Source organism: Lissotriton vulgaris, chromosome 6, assembly GCF_964263255.1.
Source record: "Lissotriton vulgaris chromosome 6, aLisVul1.2, whole genome shotgun sequence".
NCBI classification, from domain to species: Eukaryota; Metazoa; Chordata; class Amphibia; order Caudata; family Salamandridae; genus Lissotriton; species Lissotriton vulgaris.
Window position 1 is genome coordinate 1,229,908,677 of NC_141694.1, and position 22,311 is coordinate 1,229,930,987.

Consider the following 22,311-nt stretch of genomic DNA (forward strand, 5'->3'; position numbering starts at 1 on the left):
CTATTGTTTGCAGCTAGGTGCTGCAATGTAGCCTTATACGAGGTCACTTAATTGGTTATTTCAGTAAGAAAAGCTCACCAAAAGCTTCCCAGCGTATTCATAAGAATGTGACATATAAATAACAGACTTTGAAATGCCCACCTCCAGTGAAGTTATTTCTAGTTTTCAATGAAACAAGCTTTGGCAAAGCCAATAGGTTGTGCCTATTTTTTGTGCTTTTTACTTTCAGCCTTATTGCACACAGCCATGATGCTGTACAGCATGGTGGGAGAAACCATCAACAAAGCCAATGCAGTATGCGGCGGAGAGCTATTTGGCTGTGTTAATTTTTTTTGCCATGTTGTAGAGCTGTGTGGTTGCTGTACAGCATGATTGAAATTTAGCTAGCATTGACTGCATTTTAGCGTTTTTAGGTCTCGCCTGAGCCAGCGCATGCACTGCCCTGGCGAGACATTTAGTAAGAGCGGCTTTTGGAAGTTCTACCAAAGCAGGCACCAGCTTGCGATTACGCGCACCAGGGCGCGCCTCAGTCCGCCTCTGCTTGCACTTTTGGCACCGCACGCGATGCTGCATCTGCTTAAAAACTTCTATTTCTTTACTTTTGCTATAATCGCGGCACCTACGCTTTACTTTTTAACATTAAAAGTGACGCGCAGGTGCTGCGATAATAGCAAAAGAAAAGAAATAGAAAAAAACATCTATTTCTTTACTTTTGCTATAATCGCGGCACCTGCACTTTACTTGTAATGTTAAAAGTAAAGCGCGGGTGCCGCAATTATAGCAAAAGTAAAGAAATAGAAAAAAACAGCTGTTTTACTTTTGCTTCACTATTTCTTTACTTTCGCTTGCTTTGCTCCTCTTCCACTTCACCCATGGTTGTACTTTATGGAAGCTGCTTCACCAGCAAACAACATTGGCAAAGCCAAACCGATAGGTCCAAAATTGCAGCCTATTGGCTTTGCCACTGCTAGTGTATTTTAAGAAATTGCAGCTAGGTTAGTGACATTGACACAAATGCCTTTGGGACCTTATAAGTGTTTAACCATGCAAGGATATTGTGCTGCATAACTAAATACTTACAGGGTCCCAAAAGCGAGACCTATTGGCTATGTCAATGCTGGTTTGTTTTACATGTACTTTCAGCTGTGCTGCTGGGCAACATGGCTAAACGAAACAAGAAAAAAACCATTGACAAAGCCAATAGATCTCGTCTCCTCCTAAAGCTGTGTGACAAGTGTGTGAAATTCTCCTGTGAAATTTATCCTATCATATTTCACTCCAGGAAGCTGCCGCTTTAAATACACAACGGGAAGGCCCTACTGTTCAGCAGCAAAGGAAAGCAGCCATTGGCTGCTCATCAACGGAACAGTTAAAAACTGACAACCATTTTTCAATTCTTTGTTTTTTTGATAATCATAGTTAAACACAGTTAGTAAATTCACACAGTTATGCAATAGGTACCCACTCGTACATTTTAAGATCCCACTTCCAGCTTGTGGCACGTCCACCACTTGCCCCAGATCTTGTCTTGTTTACGGGGGCATCCAGAACACACCTCTAAGCCAAACCGTCAGAGAGGGGCTCTGGCAACTTCCAATTGAGGCAATGTCCCTTTTTGCCACGAAGGTAGTCATCCTGATAAATGTCCCTTCCATCCTCAGCGCCCCAACCTTCTTCAACAGGCCCAGGAGAGCAACCCTGAGGATAAGGCCCTAGAAACATTAAGAGCTCGTGTTAGAATTGGGGGTCTCTAGTTGGCAAAGGTAGGTACCTTTGCCCAGGTAGGGACCCTTACTTCCAGTCAGGGTAAGGGGGCACACACCATTGATAACCCCTCCTCACCCCCTTGGTAGCTTGGCACGAGCAGACAGGCTTATCCCCAGGGCAATGTGTAAAGTATTTGTGCCAACACCCACAATAATACTATGAAACACCACAAATGGACACCACACAGATGATTATCAAAAATAGATCCTTTATCTAAAAATCAGGCAAGTCCAAATATCAAGTGCAAGGCCACATACACACTGATCTCTTTTAGTTACAAAAAACGATGTCTTGTAGTGTTCTCTTCATTTCGAGTTAAATTGCCATCCAAAAAGCACAATCCCAGCAAGGGGGGGGCCTCAGTTAAAAAATGATTAAGGCAGTCTCTGTGTCCCGGTACTGCAGCGAGTATGGCAATGCTGCGTGTGATTCCTAAACGGGACTCCAAACTTTACTTAAGCCCCCGCTGCCCCCAATGATCGGATACAGCTGGCCCTCTCAATCGGGCAATCAGCGCCCCACACAGCCCACCAGCAGTGCACTCAGTAATTACGGCGGTAGACGCGGGCTCCCAAAAGGGATCAGAGCCAGTTACCTGAGAGGCGTGTGTGGGGCAGTCCGGGCAGCTCAATGGGGCTACCCTGCGGGGCAGGCTCCTTCTCAGCACTTCCCGGCCTCCGGTGCAGAACTCTTTATTCCGGCCGAAGCGGGCATGCCCTCAAGGCGAGATTTGTCTCCTCCATCTCCCGGGCGAAGGCTTAGCTCTCTTCTCTTCCGGGCCAGACGCGGGGAAGCCCTCAGGTTGGGACCAATGGCAGCAAGGCGCTGCAGGTCTCTTGTACGGGCTGGACCAATGGGGGCGCAGCATGCGGATGATGCTGCGGGACTCCCGGGCCGCTGCAACCAATCCCAGCGTGGCCCTTCGAGGACGCGAAGGGAATCCCGGGTAGCTGGGGCCAATCCCAGCACGGCACAGCGGTGCAGCTTAACGGCGACTCCTCTCTCCACGGCGAACCCGGCCTCGGGCTGTTTAGCTCGAGATGCGGCGGTGAAGAGAGAAAAAAATGTGTATTGTACGGCACGCTTGGCAAACGGGGCATGTGGTGAAAAGATACCGGCCCTCAGTGCGTACTTCTCATGGGAAAGGCTTTTCCTTGTGGGCCGACTACACACCGAAGGACAGGCCACCCACGGGCACCAACTATGCACACCAACACTCAGCTCAGCTCGCAAATAAAAGTTGCTTTCTGGGAATCTTGGTATCCCTGTGTTCTCAACAGGAGGCCAGCGTTTCTCAGGCCCTTGGAGACTCTAGCTAAACACAGCACACAGCAAAGTCTTGGTTTCAAGCAGGGGGGGGGGGGGGGGAATCACAGCACACAGCAAAGTCCCCTTCTCTCCTTTAGTTTAATAAGCCAAACAGCTGGGCTTGGTATAATGGTACACAGCCTTCCCGATTCTGTCCTATGGGCAAGATGACCTTTCAATTGTGAAAAACGAAATTGGCTGTATTTCACTATGAGAACATGTTACACACATCAGTACATGTTCTGCCTTTCACATACACTGCACCCTGCCCAGGGGGGGTACCTTGGGCCTACTATAGGGGTGTCCTTTGTGCACAGAAAGGGAAGGGTAGGGCCTGGCAAGTGTAGGCACTTGCCAGGACAACATGGCAGTTCACAGACTACATACAGGCACTGCAGTGGCAGACCTGAAATACCATTTTAGGGTTACTCATGTGGGTGGCACAATCAGTGCTGCAGGTCCACTAGTAGCATTTGAATTACCAGCCCTGGCACACTCAGTGCACTCTACTAGGGACCTTACAGGTAAAGCAAATATGCCAATCACGGAGGACCAATCATGGAGGACCAATCATGTTTAATAATTTACACAGGGAGCACTAGCCCCTGGCCACCGATTAGTAGTGACCAAAGGGCCCAAAGCATCTACACCAGCAAAAGTGAAATCCAGCATAGCATCAAAAACAAGGGAGGCAGAGGCAAAAAGTCGGGGGTAACCACACCAAGGATGTCAGGTCTAACAGCTTGTGTCCTACACCTTCCCAGAAAGAACTCCGTGCCGGATAAGTCTAAACCATATGGCAGAAGTCAGCTGCAATCAGGAAGTATTGAGCACAGCAGGCCGGAGAGGTTCCACCAGGTCGATGTTACCTCTTAGGGGTCAAGTAGATATAGATAATTTGGATCATGCAGCGTCCTGAGCGGATAAGTCAGTTCTCTAGGGGTTAGGCAGATCTCGCGTCAGTCATCATCCTCAAGTGCCCCCACCCTTACCTCCCACCTCTGGCAGGGTGGAAAAACTGTCTGGAGCATTGACTATCAGAGCGGTAAATCCTAGAAACAGCTCCCTTGCCCAGCCTCCCCATTAGGATCTTGGCTTCGAGGGAATTAAAGACTGGGATTTGGATACCTGCGGAAATATTGTCAGATAGGATGTGGCGTAGTTGAAAATAATGGAGGACAGTGTGTATGGGAGAGTCAGTAGCGTTCCTGCAGGTCTTGGAATGACAACACATCGTCCTACAGGTGAGTAATCCCTATTTTATTCTAGGGTGTAAAGTCTTGTAAGCCAGCCACGTACCTTCCCACAACTGGGTCAAACCAGATCTCATTTAATGAAACGAAGAGCTGCCCTCCAACAAAGCAAAGCCACTCTGGTGCAGCCAGGTAGAGATTGAAGAATTGGGGTCCCAAAAGCAGACCCAGGAAACCATATAGGCCCAATAAGTGCAGTTCTACGGGAGGCGGATTGTCCAATCTCCCATTAACCCAATCATTTATTGTTGCGATTTGTGCGGCTAGGTTATAGCCATGGAGGTCTAGCATTCCCATTCCTACATCATAAGGAGATTACCTGACATTAATAAAAGGCCACTCGGTGGTGACCTCTGCCCAGAAAAAAAGTCCGTGATTTTTGATGTCCACGTTTGGAACCACCTTCGCGGAATAGTCTGTGGGATGTTTGCTGTGACATTCAAGAAACGTGGGAGCAATGCTACTCGTCCCAGTGGATTCAAGGGCAGCCAAACCCCTTCTTTAAGTCTTTAGTCAGTCCGGTCATAAGGGGCTGAAAAGTTAAGATTCCACACCAATTCTAGGAGGTGGGGGATGAATATCCAGGTACTTGAAGGAGAAGACAGCGTACCGGGATTGTGGGACACAAAGAATGATCGCTGGCATGACCCTCAACCAGTACCAATAGAGACCAGGTCTGTTGACCCACAGTCCTATCCATACAGATGAAGGATCTTCAGGAATCTAGAGTCATTGTATTGCAGGTCTCCAAGAAACAGCTGGATATCATCAGCCGAGAGAGCTCTGCGTTGAGAAATTTGACTGGGAATCAGTCTGGGCCAGGCGTCTTACCCATGGTCAGTTCCGATGTGGCTTCTATAATCTCTGCCATGAGCGAATGGTCAAGGTCTTGGGCTAGAGACAGGGGTATCGAAGGCAGTGGGATCTCCTCCAATAATGAAGATTCCAGTTCCCACTGAGGTATGGTTATTGCGTCATGTCTGGTAGAATCGCGCAAAAACCTAGGCAACCTCAGTCGTACACTCACGTAGGACGCAGTGGGCATTCCGTATGGACGGTACAATCCTGGATGATTCTTCTCTAGTTGCCTACCAGTAAAGGAGCTTGCTAGATTTATCTCTGTGCTCATGGACCCGCTGGTTTGACGCCCTCAAACATTACTTGGCCTCTTCCAAGGAAATCTGCTTTATATTATTGTAGATCTCACTAATGCCAGTTAGTGATCAATCCGTGATGTCATTTTAAGTGCTGCGGACGCATGGGTGTATTTCTGCACTGAGGGGTGCCACACTCCACGCATCTCACAGGCCCATCCAGTCAGCCCACAATGAGAGGTGGGAAGAGCGTGCACAGCTACCTCGGCTAGGAGGTTCAGAAGTAGCTAACACTGGGTCAGTGACTGCGTTGAAGTCGCCCTCAGTGTAGTCCCCAAGGCAAGAGCCAATGGTAGATCTTCAAAACATCTGTAGTGTTGACTGAAGGCACTGTTGGGAGATGTAGGTCAAGAAGAAATTATAATGTCTGGCGTCGGCCTTCAGTCCATAGGTAGCTCTCCTGGAGGTCCACGGTAGAGGTGGAAACCAATAGCGAAAGGCTTTGAACAACTATATTGCCACCCCTCGAGAACCCAAGAATAAGCCGTCGTGAACACTCTGTCATAGCCAAAGTGACCGAGGAAGAAGCATTGTGAACCTAAGAGGTGGGTATATTGAAGCATAATCAATTGAGACACAAGAATGTCACAAAATTACAAGGAGCACTTTTCACAAGCCTATCGATGGTGTTGCTTTCTGCAATTTTTAAACAAAATATTCCAAAGTGGTGTGAAAACATACAAACACAGTCACATCCACCATTTTCTTAAAAAACATATTACATCTAAATATTCAAGAACTCGTCAGTTCAACAATCATTTCTCATGCAGTTTTTAGTTTTTCTTTTATTGTGCAATAAGCAGGTCTGCACATGTAATCTTCAATTACAAATTCATTGTAGGAGCCAACGATGGCGGCCGCAGCTTAGGGAGGCTCCCGGGTGAAGGCGGCTTTCCGCATCAATTCGCATAATTATCCTGACTCACTCCGGCTCCAGAGGGGGAACCGGACCCAGAGACCGTGCAGCAACCGTCTCCAGAACTTTCCGGTGCGGCGGAAGCCCGAAACAACACATTGCCGCGGGCCGAGGGCGGAGGAGGAACCGGGCCTACACGCGGCCACGAGACCACGGAGCCACAGCCAGGTCGAGCCCGGCCGGAAACAGCCTGCAGCCGGGACCGAAAGGCCGGAAGTGCCGGCTCAACGATCGCTTCCTTCCTAAGACCCACGAACTCTCTCCGAAGCGACCAGGGCTCACCCTCCGACCACCTGCTGACCCTCTCCGGGCGTACTCAGTGCTGCAAGGGACTCGGAAGGCGACGGATCCTCCAGGTTCGTCGCCGCCATTACCCGGCGTAGACGACCGGGGAAGTCACTGTGCCGTCCCGACAAGAACCACGCCATGTCGCACAGAGGCCCCAAAAACACAACGACCCAGGCTAAGCTGGACAAATTTGCATACGACCGACGCTCGCCACCACAAGACCAGCGCAAAACCGTTGGAGGAAAAATGGCGGAGGCCGAGGTGGGGAAGAAAGCCACACTGGACGATGTCCTGGCGGCGCTAGCGCAGGTACAAGAAACTGTTGGGGCCACGGCGACCGAAGTCACTTTAATCAGGGCGGACCTGCAAAAGATGAACGAACGGGTCAAGCAAGTCGAAGTGGTCACGAAATCATTGGTTGAGGACGTGTCCGACCTGCAAATTGCGATGGAGCGCCTGCAAACGGACAACAAACTCCTTAGGGACAAGCTGGACGACCAGGAAGGTCGCTCGAGACGCAATAATGTCCGTATTCTAGGCGTTCCGGAATCGGAAGACACAGGGGCCCTAGACCTGTATGTGGAAGATCTGGTGAAGACTCGGCTCCAGCCTAAAGGCCTATCGAACTTCTTCTCGGTCGAAAGAGCCCACCGAGTTCCGGGAGGGAAGCCCAAGACCGGAGGCCCACCGCGACCAATACTGGCGAGGCTGTTTAATTTCCGAGACAGAGACGCCATTTTGCAGGCGGCTAGAATGGCGCCGACAATCCAGATCCAAAACTCCAAAATCGCTTTCTTCCCGGACTACACAGCGGAGGTATCGAGAAAGAGGAGGACGTTCCTGGAGGTTAAGAAAACCCTAAGGGAGAAAGAGCTACCCTACTCTATGATATTCCCGGCCAGGCTACGGGTGGTAGCGGACAAGAAAGTATGGTTCTTTGACTCCCCCGACACAGCCCGGGACTAGCTGGAGGGCTGGCACACCGTTGGACGACAGCGCAGGACGAACAGACAAGAGTCGGATCGCAGAGGAGGCAGCAGGAATGGCTCGCAGGCGTCAGGGCGCGTGGAGGGCGCAGAACGCTCGCCTTCCCATGGCTTTGAAGGGGGAGGCGAAACTGAATGACTCTGGCGACGGCCACTGAACTGCATTAACTCACCGACCACCGGCCTTAATTTATCTTTCACCGCAGCACGTGGACTCTGGCATGGCAACCCCAAGAGCCTACAGGGGAGCCGCCGACCCGGGGAGGCGCTCTCCCCCTTACAAGCAAGTACTGTGTTCATTGGGAAGGCTAATGCACTCTGCTAAGTTGGGGTGGCGGGCAGTTGAAGGTCCGTTAAGCAGGGGGGCAGGGAGGGGGGTTCGTTTTGAATGTTTTTTGTTAGGAATGGGTACAAGGGGTCGAGGACATTGTTTCAGGGCTTGTGGAATTCGGGGAACACTGTTGAGAACAAATTGTGACACTATGCCCCCATGAGAACTCTGACCACCTCGCCGCGTGGCGGCACAGGCAACAGATCAGTCCCATCTCTGGGGCGCTACAGCGTCTGTCCCATATTCCCCGATGGCTAGTAATACGGTACAGACGGGGAGTCTGAACCCCACAGAGGCACGGTGCCCGCCATTGACCTTGCTGTCCTGGAATGTGAGGGGCCTGGGTGATAAGGTAAAGCGGGGATTGGTTTTAACTGCTGTGAAGCGCCTGCGGCCAACTGTGGCCCTATTACAAGAAACACACCTGGTGGGGTGCGCAACTAAAGCCCTGGATAGGCGCGGTTACAAAATGTGGGCCCACTCTGCCTTCACGTCCGGCTCCAGGGGGGCCGGCGTACTCGTGCAGAAGAACTCACGATTCCTGCCCCTATCCACCAAAACTGACGACCAGGGCTGCTTCGCGGCGGTGCAGGGTCAATGGGAAGGGAAACTCCTGAATCTAGTGTCAGTGTATGTCCCACCTGCTCTGCACTCAGTGCACCTCCCGAGACTAGGAGAATTCCTCCTAACTCTCCCTGAGGGTGCGATCATTCTGGGGGGAGACTTCAATGCTGTCCAAGACCCACAACTGGATAAATACCCCACTCCAAACCAGACTGGGGGGGAAACATATTTCCGACGCTTCACCACGGCCATGGGCCTGACCGACATTTGGAGACATACACCCAGGCATGCAGCAATACACCTTTCATTCCGCGGTGCACGGTAGCCTGTCGCGCATAGATTACTTCCTATCCCTAGGGGAGGCCCTTAGCCAAGTAGACACTTCAGTGATTCACCCCCGAGGTATTTCAGACCACTCACCACTCACACTGACGCTTTCTCTACAGACGAAAACACGTAGGCGCATCTACCCCATACACGCATCTTATCTCAAGATCCCACAGGTTCACAAGGCACTTAAACAAGCCACGAAACATTACTTCCGCGAGAACTCTCAATCGGTGCGCTCCCAGGCGACGCTCTGGGAGGCCTACAAAACGGTTCTGCGGGGCCAAGCCATCAACACTATAACCGGACATAAGAGGCAGCAAACACAGGAACTGGCAGATCTAGAAATCGCCTTACAGGAGCGGACCGGAGCTTATGACTCCCACCCTTCTCCCACCACCCTACACGCACTTACCCTCCAGCAGCAGCTCTACAATGACCACTTACGGACGGTAGTTAAGGGCCACATCGCCGACACTCAGAATAGGATCTACGAAGTAGGGGACAAAGCGGGGAAGATGCTGGCGTGGCTCGACAAGCGTGAGGGCAGCTCCAGGGGGATCCAGGGCCTAAAGGATGCACAGGGGGTGACGCATACTGACCCGAGACATATAACGGAGTTGCTAGCGACCCACTTTGAGCAAGTATACACCCCAACACGTCAGGTTACATCGGAGGAAGCCAGGGCACTCCTCGCGCCGATTGCAGTCCAGTCCCTATCTCCAGAGGCATCGCACGACTTGGATGCAGACATTACACCCGACTAGGTTCGGATGCCATTGCGGCGGTGAACCCGGGCAAGGCCTCGGGTCCGAACGGGATACCGGTGGAATGGTATCAGGTAATGCCAGACACCCTCAGCACACACTTGTTGGGAATGTTCAAGGATTGTCTGGAGGGGGGCTCTCTTCCGCTAGACCAGCGTGTGGCGACTATTGTGACAATCCCAAAACCGGGCAAACCGCCGGAGGAATGCTCCTCGTACCGACCTATTTCCCTCTTAAACGCTGAGGTGAAAATTCTGGCCAAACTCCTGGCGCAAAGACTCCTGCCCCATCTGTCCACGATTATACACCCGGACCAGTCCGGGTTTATGCCGCACAGGAACACTGCTCAGAATCTGCGGCGGCTACATGGTGTCCTGGCTCGATCTGACACTCTCGGAACCGGCGGTTATACTGGCACTCGATGCCAAAATGGCATTCGACCTGGTGGAGTGGGAGTACCTCTTCGAAACGTTGAAGCGGATGGGGTTTGGACCTCACTTCCTGGCATGGGTCAGATTGCTCTACACGGCCCCGGTGGCCCATGTGGTGGCAAATGGCCATATATCGCGCACTTTCCCGTTGGGAAGAGGCACGCGGCAGGGATGCCCACTGTCACCACTGCTGTTTGCTATCTCGTTGGAGCCCCTGGCGACGCTCATACGGGCCTCTCCTCTCCTCAAAGGTATACCGGGGACCGGGGGTTGGGAAGACCGCCTGTCTCTATACGCAGATGACATGCTCATATATCTTACGGAACCGGAGGAGAGCATACCGGCCCTCCTGCGCATCTGCGACACATATGGCAGGATCTCCGGCTACACGCTGAACTGGTCCAAGTCGGAGTTGTACGTTTTGCGCAGTCCGGCTCCGACTCTAGACGACACGTGTCCACTGCGACTGGCGGGATCGTCCTTCAAATACCTAGGCATACACGTTACTAAAGATGCGTCGGAGTTCATGGATAAAAACTTGAAACCGCCCATGGAGAGGCTCAAACGAGACGTCGAGTTCTGGTCGGGCCTGCCACTGACACTCCTAGGTCGGGCAGCCCTTTATAAGATGATGGCGCTGCCGCGCTTCCTCTATGTCCTCGAGAATTCACCATACCCGGTGCCTCCCAAATTCTTTCAGAAGGTGGCAGCACTGGTCTCCAGCCTCCTCTGGGGCGCCCTCCCGGCAAGAGTGGCACAACCCAAATTGCGCAGGGACTGGTACAGCGGAGGAATTGCGCTGCCAGACCTAAAACTATACTACTGGGCGGCCCACCTCAAACCTATTAACCAATGGATCCACGCACCGCACACCGAGCCAGCATTCCATTCCGACCGGGTGCAACTGGGCGCGGAGGGCATGTTGGGACCGCTGTACGATCACCGCAAGGTGCGGACCCTGATCGGCCCTACCAAATTAACAGTGCAAATATGGCACGCGGCGACGACAGCTCTGGGCTGGAAAGGAAAGATCACGAAAATGACACCACTGTGGGACTCCCGCGCACTGGGCAACCTTAGGAACACCAAAGGGTTCACACAATGGGACACGATAGGTATCTCTGCGGTGGGCGATCTGTGGGAGAGGAATGAAGTGGTACCCTTTGCCCGCCTCCAAGAACTCTATGAGCTCAATGATAGGGAACTATACAGGTACATTCAGATCCGCCACGCCCTGCTTGCGGCTATCCCGACCAACACCCCACTACCGGACTCTTCACCCTTAGAGGACCGCTTACTCACAGACTGCATGATAGAACGTGCGACGTCCCTCACTTATCGCAAATTACTTAATAACACCCCCGAACCCACGTCCCACCTGAAAGAGAAATGGGAAGGGGAAATTGATGACATGGACGAACACGAATGGAACGAGGCACTCTGGTCCCCCAAAGAGGTAGGCATTTCAGCACGCATGCGACTGGTGCAATTTAAGATCCTGCACCGGGTTTATTATACGCGGACAATGCTGCACCGCATACACAGAGCACCACACCCCTATTGTCTGCGAGGGTACGGGGAGGAGGGCACGTTCTTCCACACCATATGGGACTGCCCCAAGATACATGAATATTGGAAACAAATACACCGCACTCTCTCACAGACACTTAATCACTCTATACTACCTAACCCACGACGGTGCTTACTGAACATCTGGGAACCCACCGACTTGTCCCGTTACGAGCAGCTTTGGGTCACGGCGGGGATAATGGTAGCAAAGAGGGACATAGCGCAACGCTGGGGGGCAGTGGATCTCCCAACTAAATCCCAATGGTGCCTTAACATGGATCGTGTGATGTTAACCGAACGGGCAGTCTACTCTAACCGAGCCTGCCCGGCTAAATGGAATAAAATATGGCTGAAGTGGAACGAATACAGAGGGGACATTTGCGAGCCCTTGCGGGAGGGAGATCTGGATGTTTCTGATGACGAGGATGAAGAAGGGTAACTTAGACTGGTTGCCGGGGTGAGAAGGCAGCCCTACTTGTGGCGGGAAGCAGCTTATGGGCACCTGCACATCTATGAGGGGGGAGGGGGGTTCTTGAGACTCGGAGGCACACAGGTACTGGCCAGGGACACCGAATCTGCATGTTCCCGAGGGACGATTGTACTTTGTACTGCACTGATTCATACCAGACCAAATAACCATTCCTACCTGTTAATGTTCTAGGTTTGTTATTTTCCAAAAAATGAAAAAACTCCATCAAAACCTCAATTCCTGCGTTGAATAATTGCTCAATATGCACTTTTATTATTCCAGTATATCATGTCATGACCTTAATGTTTCTATACCTTCGCTACCTGCTTTACTGGAAACACGCTATGCACTGATCCTTGATAGCGGCCGGCCCGCAGGGTTGTAGGCGTTCCGCTGTGTAATATGCAAAGTGCAATAAAGGTTTTGGAAAAAAAAAAAAAAAAAAAAAATCATTGTAGCGTTACAATCCCCATGTAGTGTTCTGGGTCCCAATGCATTTCGAGATGACTTTTGTCAGGGGAACACTATCTAAAAGTAACAAGAATAAGTTACATTCCTTACTGTTTCTGTGGTTCTGATAAAGTCATGCTTTTAAATTATACTATAATTCAATTTTAAGGCTTTTTATGAATATACCGTAAAAAAATAAAGTGCATCCAAGCTAAATAAGAAGAATGTATAACGAGATTCAAGCTTTTTAACATAGTAGATGGGAACATAAAACACCGGGAGTTAGGCAAGGGAGTGTGCTGGCCCCCACCCTCTTATCTCTTTTTCTTAATAGCTTGATTGCGGACCTCCTGGGCAAGAAAGATTTAGATTCTCCTCGATTGGCAGATCGCAAGATACCAGCCCTCATGTTTGCTGACGACACGCTCCTTTTGTCAAAATCACCTATGGGCATCCAGCGAACATTGGAAGCGTTCTCTCAATTTTGTAAAAATAGAAATTTGGAGATCAATCTCTCCAAAACTAAATACATGGTTTTTCGTGCCAGCACAGTAAACTGCCCTCACCCTCATATAGATGGTATGGCCCTTGAGAGAACTTCTACATTTGACTATTTAGGGGTGACCCTGAATGACAGGATGGATTGGGGGACTCACGTTGCCAAAGCCAACTTGAAGCTGGCACAAGCATCCGGTGGTATCCTTAAGGTTTACAATGACTGCTCCCAGAAAATACTAGGACCCCCGGTAGAAATTTATAAGACCCAAGCCAGGGGAGGAGCACTCTATGGTGTTGAACTCTGGGGGCATGTTAGCGCTAACCCTCTGGCTTTGACAGAGTGATTTCCTCAGACGCCTTTTAAGACTTCCCCAGAGCACGCCTATCCTCCCACTGCGACTTGATTTGGGCATGGTCCCTATTTTGGATATAACAGGCAAAGCCCCATTCTTTTCTTGAGACGTCTTTGGAGCACGCCCGAGCTCTCCAGTTACAGAGAGGAACCGAAGGACCTGTTATCTGCTCTGGGGGTGGGGAAGATTCCTTGGATTACGCATGTTAGAAATCTTTGCTACGCAATAGGGAGGGCAGATATCTGGCTTTTACCAGAACAGACATGTTCCGTTATGTCAAAAAAATCTCTTGCATCTGCCCTTAAGGATTATCGCTTTGCTAGCCTATCACGAAATAGCACTCTAGGTGTATTGAGTTCTAGATTCTTGGAGGCAAAGTCCGATTATCATTTTGAGCAGTTCTTGGACTATATACAGCCTCTTCTGGTTAAGAAATTATATCTGCAATTTAGATATGGAACACTCCCAGTTGGGGCCTACACTAAAAAGTGGATAGGTGCACTTACCCCTGTTCAGGGTTGTCCAGGGTGCGATGCTAGTGTAGAGTCTGGCTTGCATGTCTTACTATTCTGCCCTTTATATAAAAAGGCCAGAGTCAAATGGATTGTTCAGTTATGTAAGAACCTGGGCCTTAGGAATTATCTGGAGGTGTACAGATTTCTAAAGTATGATCCATCCTTTTTTATGGCTTTTGTCACCTCCAGGTTCCTATTTTCTATGTGGTGTACTAGAAGTGCAAAGATTAAATCAATGGAAATAGGGAGATGCGTGGTAGCGGTCTCTCCCTCACAGACCTGAAATATGGGAGGACTATTGGTCCTAATCTGATGGTTACAGTCCTAGCCTACAACATTGTATTTACCTGATTATCTAATTGTACTGTCTGTTGGTTTTTTAATTGATTTTATGGCATTTTATCCGATTGTTTTAACTTCATATTTTAACCATTATAGACTTAATTGCGATCTCATTTACGTAATGTTGCCTTATATTTATATCTCTGTTGGTCCTGGAATACTTTGAATATTGCTTTTTATATAAATCCTTGTACTGCTTTTATGGCTGTATGGCCGATAATAAAGCTTATTTGACTGACTGTAATCTTCAATTACAAATTCATTGTAGCGTTACAATTCCCATGTAGTGTTCTGGGTCCCAATGCATTTCGAGATGACCTTTCGTCACGGGAACACGAACAGTAACAATAATAAATTAAATTCCTTACTGTTTCTGTGGTTCTGATAAAGTCATACTTTTAAATTATACTATAATTCAATTTTAAGGCTTTTCATGAATATACCGTACTCCACAAAAAAATAAGTGTATCCAAGCTAAATAAAAAGAATGTATAACGAGATTCAAGCTTTTCACCAGAGTAGATGGGAACATAAAACACCGGAAAGTGTATGTGAACAGGTTAAACCGCAGGCAAATCCACTAACGATACACCTAATATAACCCCAGAGATGTGTAATATCTACATATGGTACGTAACAGTTCAAGTATCCACGGGCGAAGCACATATATATTGGACTGACTGTAAACAGAAACAGAAATAGAGCCAAAAAATGAATCAGCTGTGCCACTCATGAATAAGCATCTAAACTAGGTTACTAAAATGTACTCAGAGGTGTTAGTCACGTAGAAAGAAGACGCTCCCACTCTTGTACCTCAACCACTATACTAAGGGACCACTGATGGTGTATTTGCAACAACCCTTAGGATAGTGGTTGAGGTACAAGAGTGGGAGCGTCTTCTTTCAACGTGAGTTACACCTCTGAGTACATTTTAGTAACGTAGTTTGCGTGCTTATTCGTGAGTGGCACAGCCGATTCATTTTTTGGCTCGATTTCTGTTAGGCGGTTGTCTGGTCAGGGACCGATATCCCCTTTCCATCACAAAGTAGAGGAATAGTTTATCAGGCGGGATCCAGGACCGGAGCCACTCCTCTAGCAGACAGTCTGTGCCAGATGTCTCAACCCACTCCGGAAAGCCAATGAAGTAGAAGTTGTTTCTGCGTGAACAATTCTCAGCGTCTTCAATCCACTTCTCCAGGGACACCATTGTGGAAAGCAGCTTAGAGACTTGGAGCTTGATGGCTGTTAACTTGTCTTCCACCATAGAGACCCTGGCCTCTGCCTCAGTCACACTGCTAGCCATATTACAGAGGTCCTGGGGCAATAGGGAGACATCCACGTCGACTCAGTTTACCTTGGTTTCCAATGCTTCTGTAGAGTCCTGGATGGGCTTGAGGATGACATCCTAGTACGTATGTTGGGTGGGGGTGCCCATGGTGAGAGGGGCCTATGTGCTCCCTCGGGTGTCGGTGGAAGGTCTAATGTACTGGTCTATTTTGGCTTGTGCCAGTGTCAGCGGTGGGGGCTTGTTTCGCCCCATCTCTAGGCGTGAACTAAGTGATTGAGTCATTTATTTTTATTTTTATTTTATTTTAGCTGTTTTATAACGCGCTCTGTTACTACCAGAGTATCCTGGCGCGAAAAAGGAAAAACAAGCAGGTGGCCAAAAGGAAACAGAAGAAAATTTAAAAAGTCTACTAAGCAATTATAAAAAGATGCGTCTTCAGTGCCATCTTAAAAAGGAACAAAATTCTGGATCGATCTCAAGGATAAAGGCAGAGTGTTCCAGGCCGAAGCCGCAAGAATGGCAATTGACTGGCCTCCAAGGCGCACTCGCCGAAAGCGGGGTACACTCAGAAGTTACGATCGCACCACCACAGGCCTGCTTGCCACTTCAGGGCAGCAGGAGCAGCCAGTGCTGCTGGGTAGTCACTGAGAGGCTCATTGGGGTGTAAAGAATCACTAAGCATCTCTGGTGCGTCCTTCCTCATCCCCATTCCGGATGTCCAACTGGGCCAGGTGAAACAGGTTAATAGTCAGGCGTCGGCCCCTCGCAATAAACGACAATGCATGGGAGGAAGGCAGGCATAACAGGTCGCCTCAAGGAGTAAAGAACTCTCTCAAAGTCAATGACACACATGCTCTGGTTGCAAAACGGCTCAGGTTGAGTCCCGAGCATCTACTTCAAACAAGGAGAGAGTGGGGGAACCAGTATATGTTGCTGTTAGGCAGGATGGCAGTGGATATTCATGGGGGCCGCAGGAGCAGGCTCAGAACATTGACGCCATCTTGGCTGACCAAGCCATGTTCCCCTATCTTCTTTGTCAATGTTCACACACAATTACCCAATCCTACTGCATTGCAGCCAAGCAGCTACCATGTCAGAGTTAAAAAGCAAACATCTTTCACAATATCAGTTAATAGGTCAACAGGGTACGAGTTGTGGACCACAAGCAATAAAATAACAGGACCTTCCCAAAGGGATAAGAAGCAGAGTTGTCCTGCAGGTTATTTGAAGTTATGATCCGATAGTTAAAAAGTAATGAGATTGTAGCACAATCTGCAACTCAGAGTGGATTTTGGAGAGTCCTGTAAATGTGCCAGTACTTGGATGCCAGTGTATTCGGCAAATCAGGATTGATGTGCATTGTGAGCTCTATGGTGCAGGTAAGAAGAAGTGTGTCATAAGAGCTCCATGAATGAATAATGACCCTTATTCAGTGCACCCTGCAAAGCAGACTGGAAGTGGATTGTGAGAGCTCTGTGATTGCATCAGAGGCTGTATCTCTGTGCATGTTGCTGGTTAACATAGCTATGTATTATGACAGTTCAACTAATGTCAGATATACGTCAGTGTGTGGTGTAAACCACCACAGAGGGGCACTATTAATATAGTTTGTGGTGTATTGTAAATGGTAATTTTCCATATGGTTTCATTTTAAAACACTTAAACCCACAGTACAGCATCATTAGTAATAGTGATGCAGTAATTTCACACTCAGAATTACAGATTGTTAATTCCAGGATGCAGAATTACCTCAGGATTACAAGTAATGCCATATGTGGCTCCCATGCAATGTAAATTAACACGGATATATGTGTTAATCTGCTGATGGCTGGCCCTTTTCATGGGGACAAGTCTCTCCAGGCTTAATGTGGAGAATTAGATAATAACATATGTTATTGTGCATTACTCTCCTAATGCATACTTGCTGAAGCTTAGATTCATGTGCTGGGTGAAAGTTATTAACGAGAGGGTCTTGATTGGTGCTGCCAGTAATGTTGATGTATGTCTCTTGTAATTTCTTAAACACTAGGGTGGGGATTGATACATGAATAACACAAATCATGTTTGTTTTTCAGATTGTCATTTTCACCCCTTTCAGCACCCCAAACCACTACTCTCCAACTTCACCTACACCTGCTCGTTACATCACATTTTTTGATTAGTTACCACTGACCTGAAGTAATTTAGAATCACACACCCTGCACCCCACTGCAAGACAAAGCCCTGGCCATTCGCACATTGAATGTTCCTTATAGATTGAGTTTGGAGAGGGGCATTGGAGCTCTTTTACAACCTAATCCAGAACAGAGAGCCCCAAGGTTGTCAGTGATAACGAGAGGCTGGAAGGAGGCCAAGAATTATTTTGTGTTTGGGGACTGGAGTAAACAAATGGGAGGTGCATAAAACAAGATACGTAGACGTTGCTGAGTTCACGAGTGATCACTAAATTTCTCTAGCCCTGCGAACAGTCCCCTCAGAACACTTTAGAAAAATCAAAGTCTCAATGAACATCATGTAGTCTCATTGACAGGCTAAAAACCTTAGTGATCGTGATATTGTTGGAAATGTCCCCCAAAGGCCCTCCTAAACTGCTGGATACATTCTCCTACTTTTTCACCCATTAGGCACGAAGTGTTGCTTGTAATATTGAAAAACATCAGTTTACTAAGTCATTTTACTCAATACTCAAAGCTGTGACCACACAATTCTCAGTACTGAACACTAATTTCGAGCCATAATTATGCCAGTAATAACCTCTGAATACGGTCGCAAAACGGTGGCCTCAACTGTGGGTTTGACTGCCAAACAGATGTGCTGAATGCCTCACAAATGTGTTCAATAAACACAGACACATTTTGCACACTTTGAGAACAGTGTGTGATTGAGACATGCTTGTTTATCATTCATTTTACCTGATAGTTTGTAAGGTTCTCCCATTGGCTTCAGGATACAGTTACAGACAGAAGTAAAGCAATACCAATAATGCTTTAAGGCACGGATGGGTGTACAAGTATAACAAATTCACAGCTATCTATTGCTTCAAACGAGGCACTACTAACAAGGAAAGGAGTGGCTGGAGGAGCCAGGAGTCTTTGTTGCAAAGCCATTTAGCAGTGCTTGTGGGTCCTTTACAGTGGTACAACGAGGCAGTGATCCATCTGGTCCTTTTGCTCGATAACGAAAGCTGTGACCATACAATTTTCAGTGGGGAACACTTATTTTGAAGCCCCTAAAATACTTATAAGGTCAGAATATTGCCATAGAAGCACAACCTCAACTGTGGATTTGACTGCCAAACAGTCATGTTGAACGTCCCTCAAAGAGGTTCAACCATCACAGCCAAAATGTTGCACACTTTAATAATTGTCTGCGTGGTTAAAAGGACATGCTTATTTATCATTCATTTTATTTAAAGGTTTGTAGAGTCCCCGCATGTCTTCGGTAAGCATCTACCAACAGAACCAAAGCAATACAAATAATGCTTTAAGGCATTGATGGGCATACAAGTATAACAAATTCATAGGCAACTGCAGTTTCACACGAGGCATGACATAAGCAGAGGCTCCAGTCTTTGGTGCAAAGCTTTTCAGCTGTGTTTGTGGGCCAAGGACAACGATAATACCGAGGCAGCTACCCATCTGGCCGGGACAGGCACTGAAAGGACAGGGATGTCAACCTGCATCTGCCAGCATGATTCAGCAGCATTGGTCAGGAAATACACTTCTCTAGTGCACATTCTTCAGTTTCTACGTATCCAATGGAAACCATAAGAGTTTTTCGGACAATTGTTGCACTCGCTGTATAGTTTGTAGAAACTCTTGTTAGGACACTAAAGAATTGTAATTTAGGAAAATTGTAATTAAGAAGAAAAGCAGCATGGTGTGGATGAGCTACACATGTAGGAGCAGGGGACAAAACGTCAAGGACAACAGAGAGGAACAAGGGGGGGAAGAGAATTACATAAGGGAGAGAACTTGAAAACAAATGCACTCTCGGGAAAAAGAAAAGAGTACATGGAAGGAGGCACTTGTGGAAGATACGAAAAGGCTTATCAAAGAGGTGGTAAAGAGGCTATGCTCCACAGGAAGGACAAAGACATGCTGCACGAGCTAAAACAAAGAGCCATCGATTAGGAAAAAAGCAACTGTGAGTGACAAATCACACAGACAATGGTAAGCAATGGGCGAAATGGATTCCTAGGTCAGTTTTCAGCATGTCCCTAATATATCTCTGCAACCAGCAGCTGTGCTGTCTGGCAGGCTTCGACCTAAAGAACAGAACTTGAGCTGTTTCGCTAATTTTGTAGTCCAAATGAAACTCCAAAGCACTATGTATATAGCCATAAGCCATAGAGATAACGTCACATTAAAAAACATAAAATACATTACGAGACCAAACGACTTTTACAAACATGACATGAAAAGTACACTAGCCCAGGTAGGCATCTTACCTCTTTAATAATATTGCTCACTTCTTCAACCACAAAGGCGGTCTGTCAAAACAAAAAAAAAGTACTGAACATTAAAATATCATTATGGGACCTAGTACTTACAAAGGAGATAGTATTTACTCAAACCCAGCAGTTTTTATTATACATGCATGCGGTTTTGCAATTAGAGATTAGATCTTTCTCCGCCCACCAACAGAACTCAAATTGTTCCCATTGCACGAAATTCAAATTTCAGAGGGAAATTTAAGGGTGTGTGTGGATTAGGCAAGACAATTAGAAGAGCATTTAATTGTGACCACACTGGGGGTGCGAGAAGGGAAGTGACTGCATTGGGTGGAAGAAGGGCAGTCAATGTGGCAAAGTCCAGAAGAAAACATGTATTGCATGTATTGTTATTAATCTCACTATAGAAAGTGCTGCCAAAAGTAAAACATCCATGTAACAGAAAACAGGGTGGGGGGGGGGGGGGGGGAGGGGCCAGTGAAACTAACCCCGACTTCCCTGTTAGTTCCAGAACTAAGCACTGCTGGAAATGCTGGCACCAAGCATGACGCACCTGTTATGAGTGGCGTTGAAGTAAGTGGAATGTCCTTTAAACATTTTTCATAATCAGTCAACAGCTCATCAATGACTTAACATACACCTCCTTGAGTGACATCAAGGTTAACATAACCTTTCTTTTCTTCGCGCTCGTTGCTCCATTCAAGGTTCCTGTCCTTCCTGCACAGCGGCCGGGCTTTGCTCCGCCTTTACACAGCAGCAACCGACCGGCCGGGCTTGGCTCCGCCGGCGGGACCACACCCCCCAGCATCCTTTGGGGCCAGCGACGAAGCCTGCAACCAGCGCGCCAGGAGGCACATAAAGCATCGGCAGGAGCTGAGTCCCCTGTCTTTTTTCTTCACGCTCGTTGCTCCATTCAAGGTTCCTGTCCTTCCTGCACAGCGGCCGGGCTTTGCTCCGCCTTTACACAGCAGCAACCGACCGGCCGGGCTTGGCTCCTCCGGCGGGACCACATCCCCCAGCATCCTTTGGGGCCAGCGACGAAGCCTGCAACCAGCGCGCCAGGAGGCGCATAAAGCATCGGCAGGAGCTGAGTCCCCTGTCTTTCTTTTCTTCACGCTCGTTGCTCCATTCAAGGTTCCCGTCCTTTCTGCACAGCGGCCGGGCTTTGCTCCGCCTTTACACAGCAGCAACCGACCGGCCGGGCTTGGCTCCGCCGGCGGGACCATATCCCTCAGCATCCTTTGGGGCCAGCGACGAAGCCTGCAACCAGCGCGCCAGGAGGCGCATAAAGCACCGGCAGGTCCTTCGTCCCGCGAGTACGGGCCGGACGAAGCCCGGACTAAGGGCGGACAGTCTAAGACAGTCCGAGACAGGCAGAGACTGGGCTGGGCTAGTTACTCTGCCCGAACTCTCGAGGTGAGACATTGTTACTGCCGGGGGTTATTCAGTACATTATTCATACTGTTCCAGACCAATTGCGAAAGAGTTGTACTGAGGACTTGTGATTTTTCTTGCCGACGAACCCATAAAAGGTCTGGGGAGGGTTTTGTTCACTGGTTAATGGTGTGCTATGTCTTCCAAAAGGATATCCCCTGTTAAAAACACTATGGACAACTATCTAGTCCAGGTAGTTGCCAAAATCAACAGTGAAAGGAGATCCTCACTTGGGCTGGGTGTATCACCTACATCAATTACACCGACTTTGCCGGTACCAGACCTGCCCCAATTCCCTGAGTTAGATAACACCAGTAGCAGTGTAGCTGTTATACCTGATCATGCTGATAACGTCCCAACAAGTCAGTTAGACTGTGTGGCGTTAGACAGTGATAATGAAGAGGAGGCTGAACAACATTTATCTGAGGAAAAAGCCCCCACTCCAGTGCCTGCGCCACGCACCACTAGAGGTGCCAGAAAGGGCCAGTCCAAGCGTGGAGGGTTAAGATCAAGCCGGAAAAGGCCTGCTTCCCCTCCCAGTAAGACCTTGGCGGAGGACGATGGATCAATTGAAGATGTTTGTATGTCTCTGACTAAAGATCAATTTAAGAATCTGTTGGACATGATAGACACTAAGATACAGGGAATTGTAAAGCCGTTGGTAGGCAGAATAGAGAAGCTCACTAAAGAGGTCAATCGCTTAGGGGATTTACTGAACAACACCTTAGCTGAAGTAGGTAAACTGCCGGATGAGGTTGCTAACAGGGTTGAGCTAAAGAAGGGCCCCTCCAAGCAGGTGGGCGGTGGGGTCTTCCCTCTATTTGATCACCCGGTGGCTCCCCTGGTAT

The 22,311-nt window shown here is 48.5% G+C and overlaps 1 protein-coding gene across 1 annotated transcript in view; it reads right to left on the bottom strand.

Moving 5' to 3' along the window:
- Window positions 1–22,311, bottom strand: part of DYNLT1 (dynein light chain Tctex-type 1) — a 55,509-nt gene that overhangs the window by 19,133 nt on the left and 14,065 nt on the right. The window contains exon 2 of the mRNA XM_086925383.1: window positions 20,027–20,068. Within this exon, the coding sequence (XP_086781509.1) occupies window positions 20,027–20,068 (42 nt within the window). The remainder of the gene's footprint in view (window positions 1–20,026; window positions 20,069–22,311) is intronic.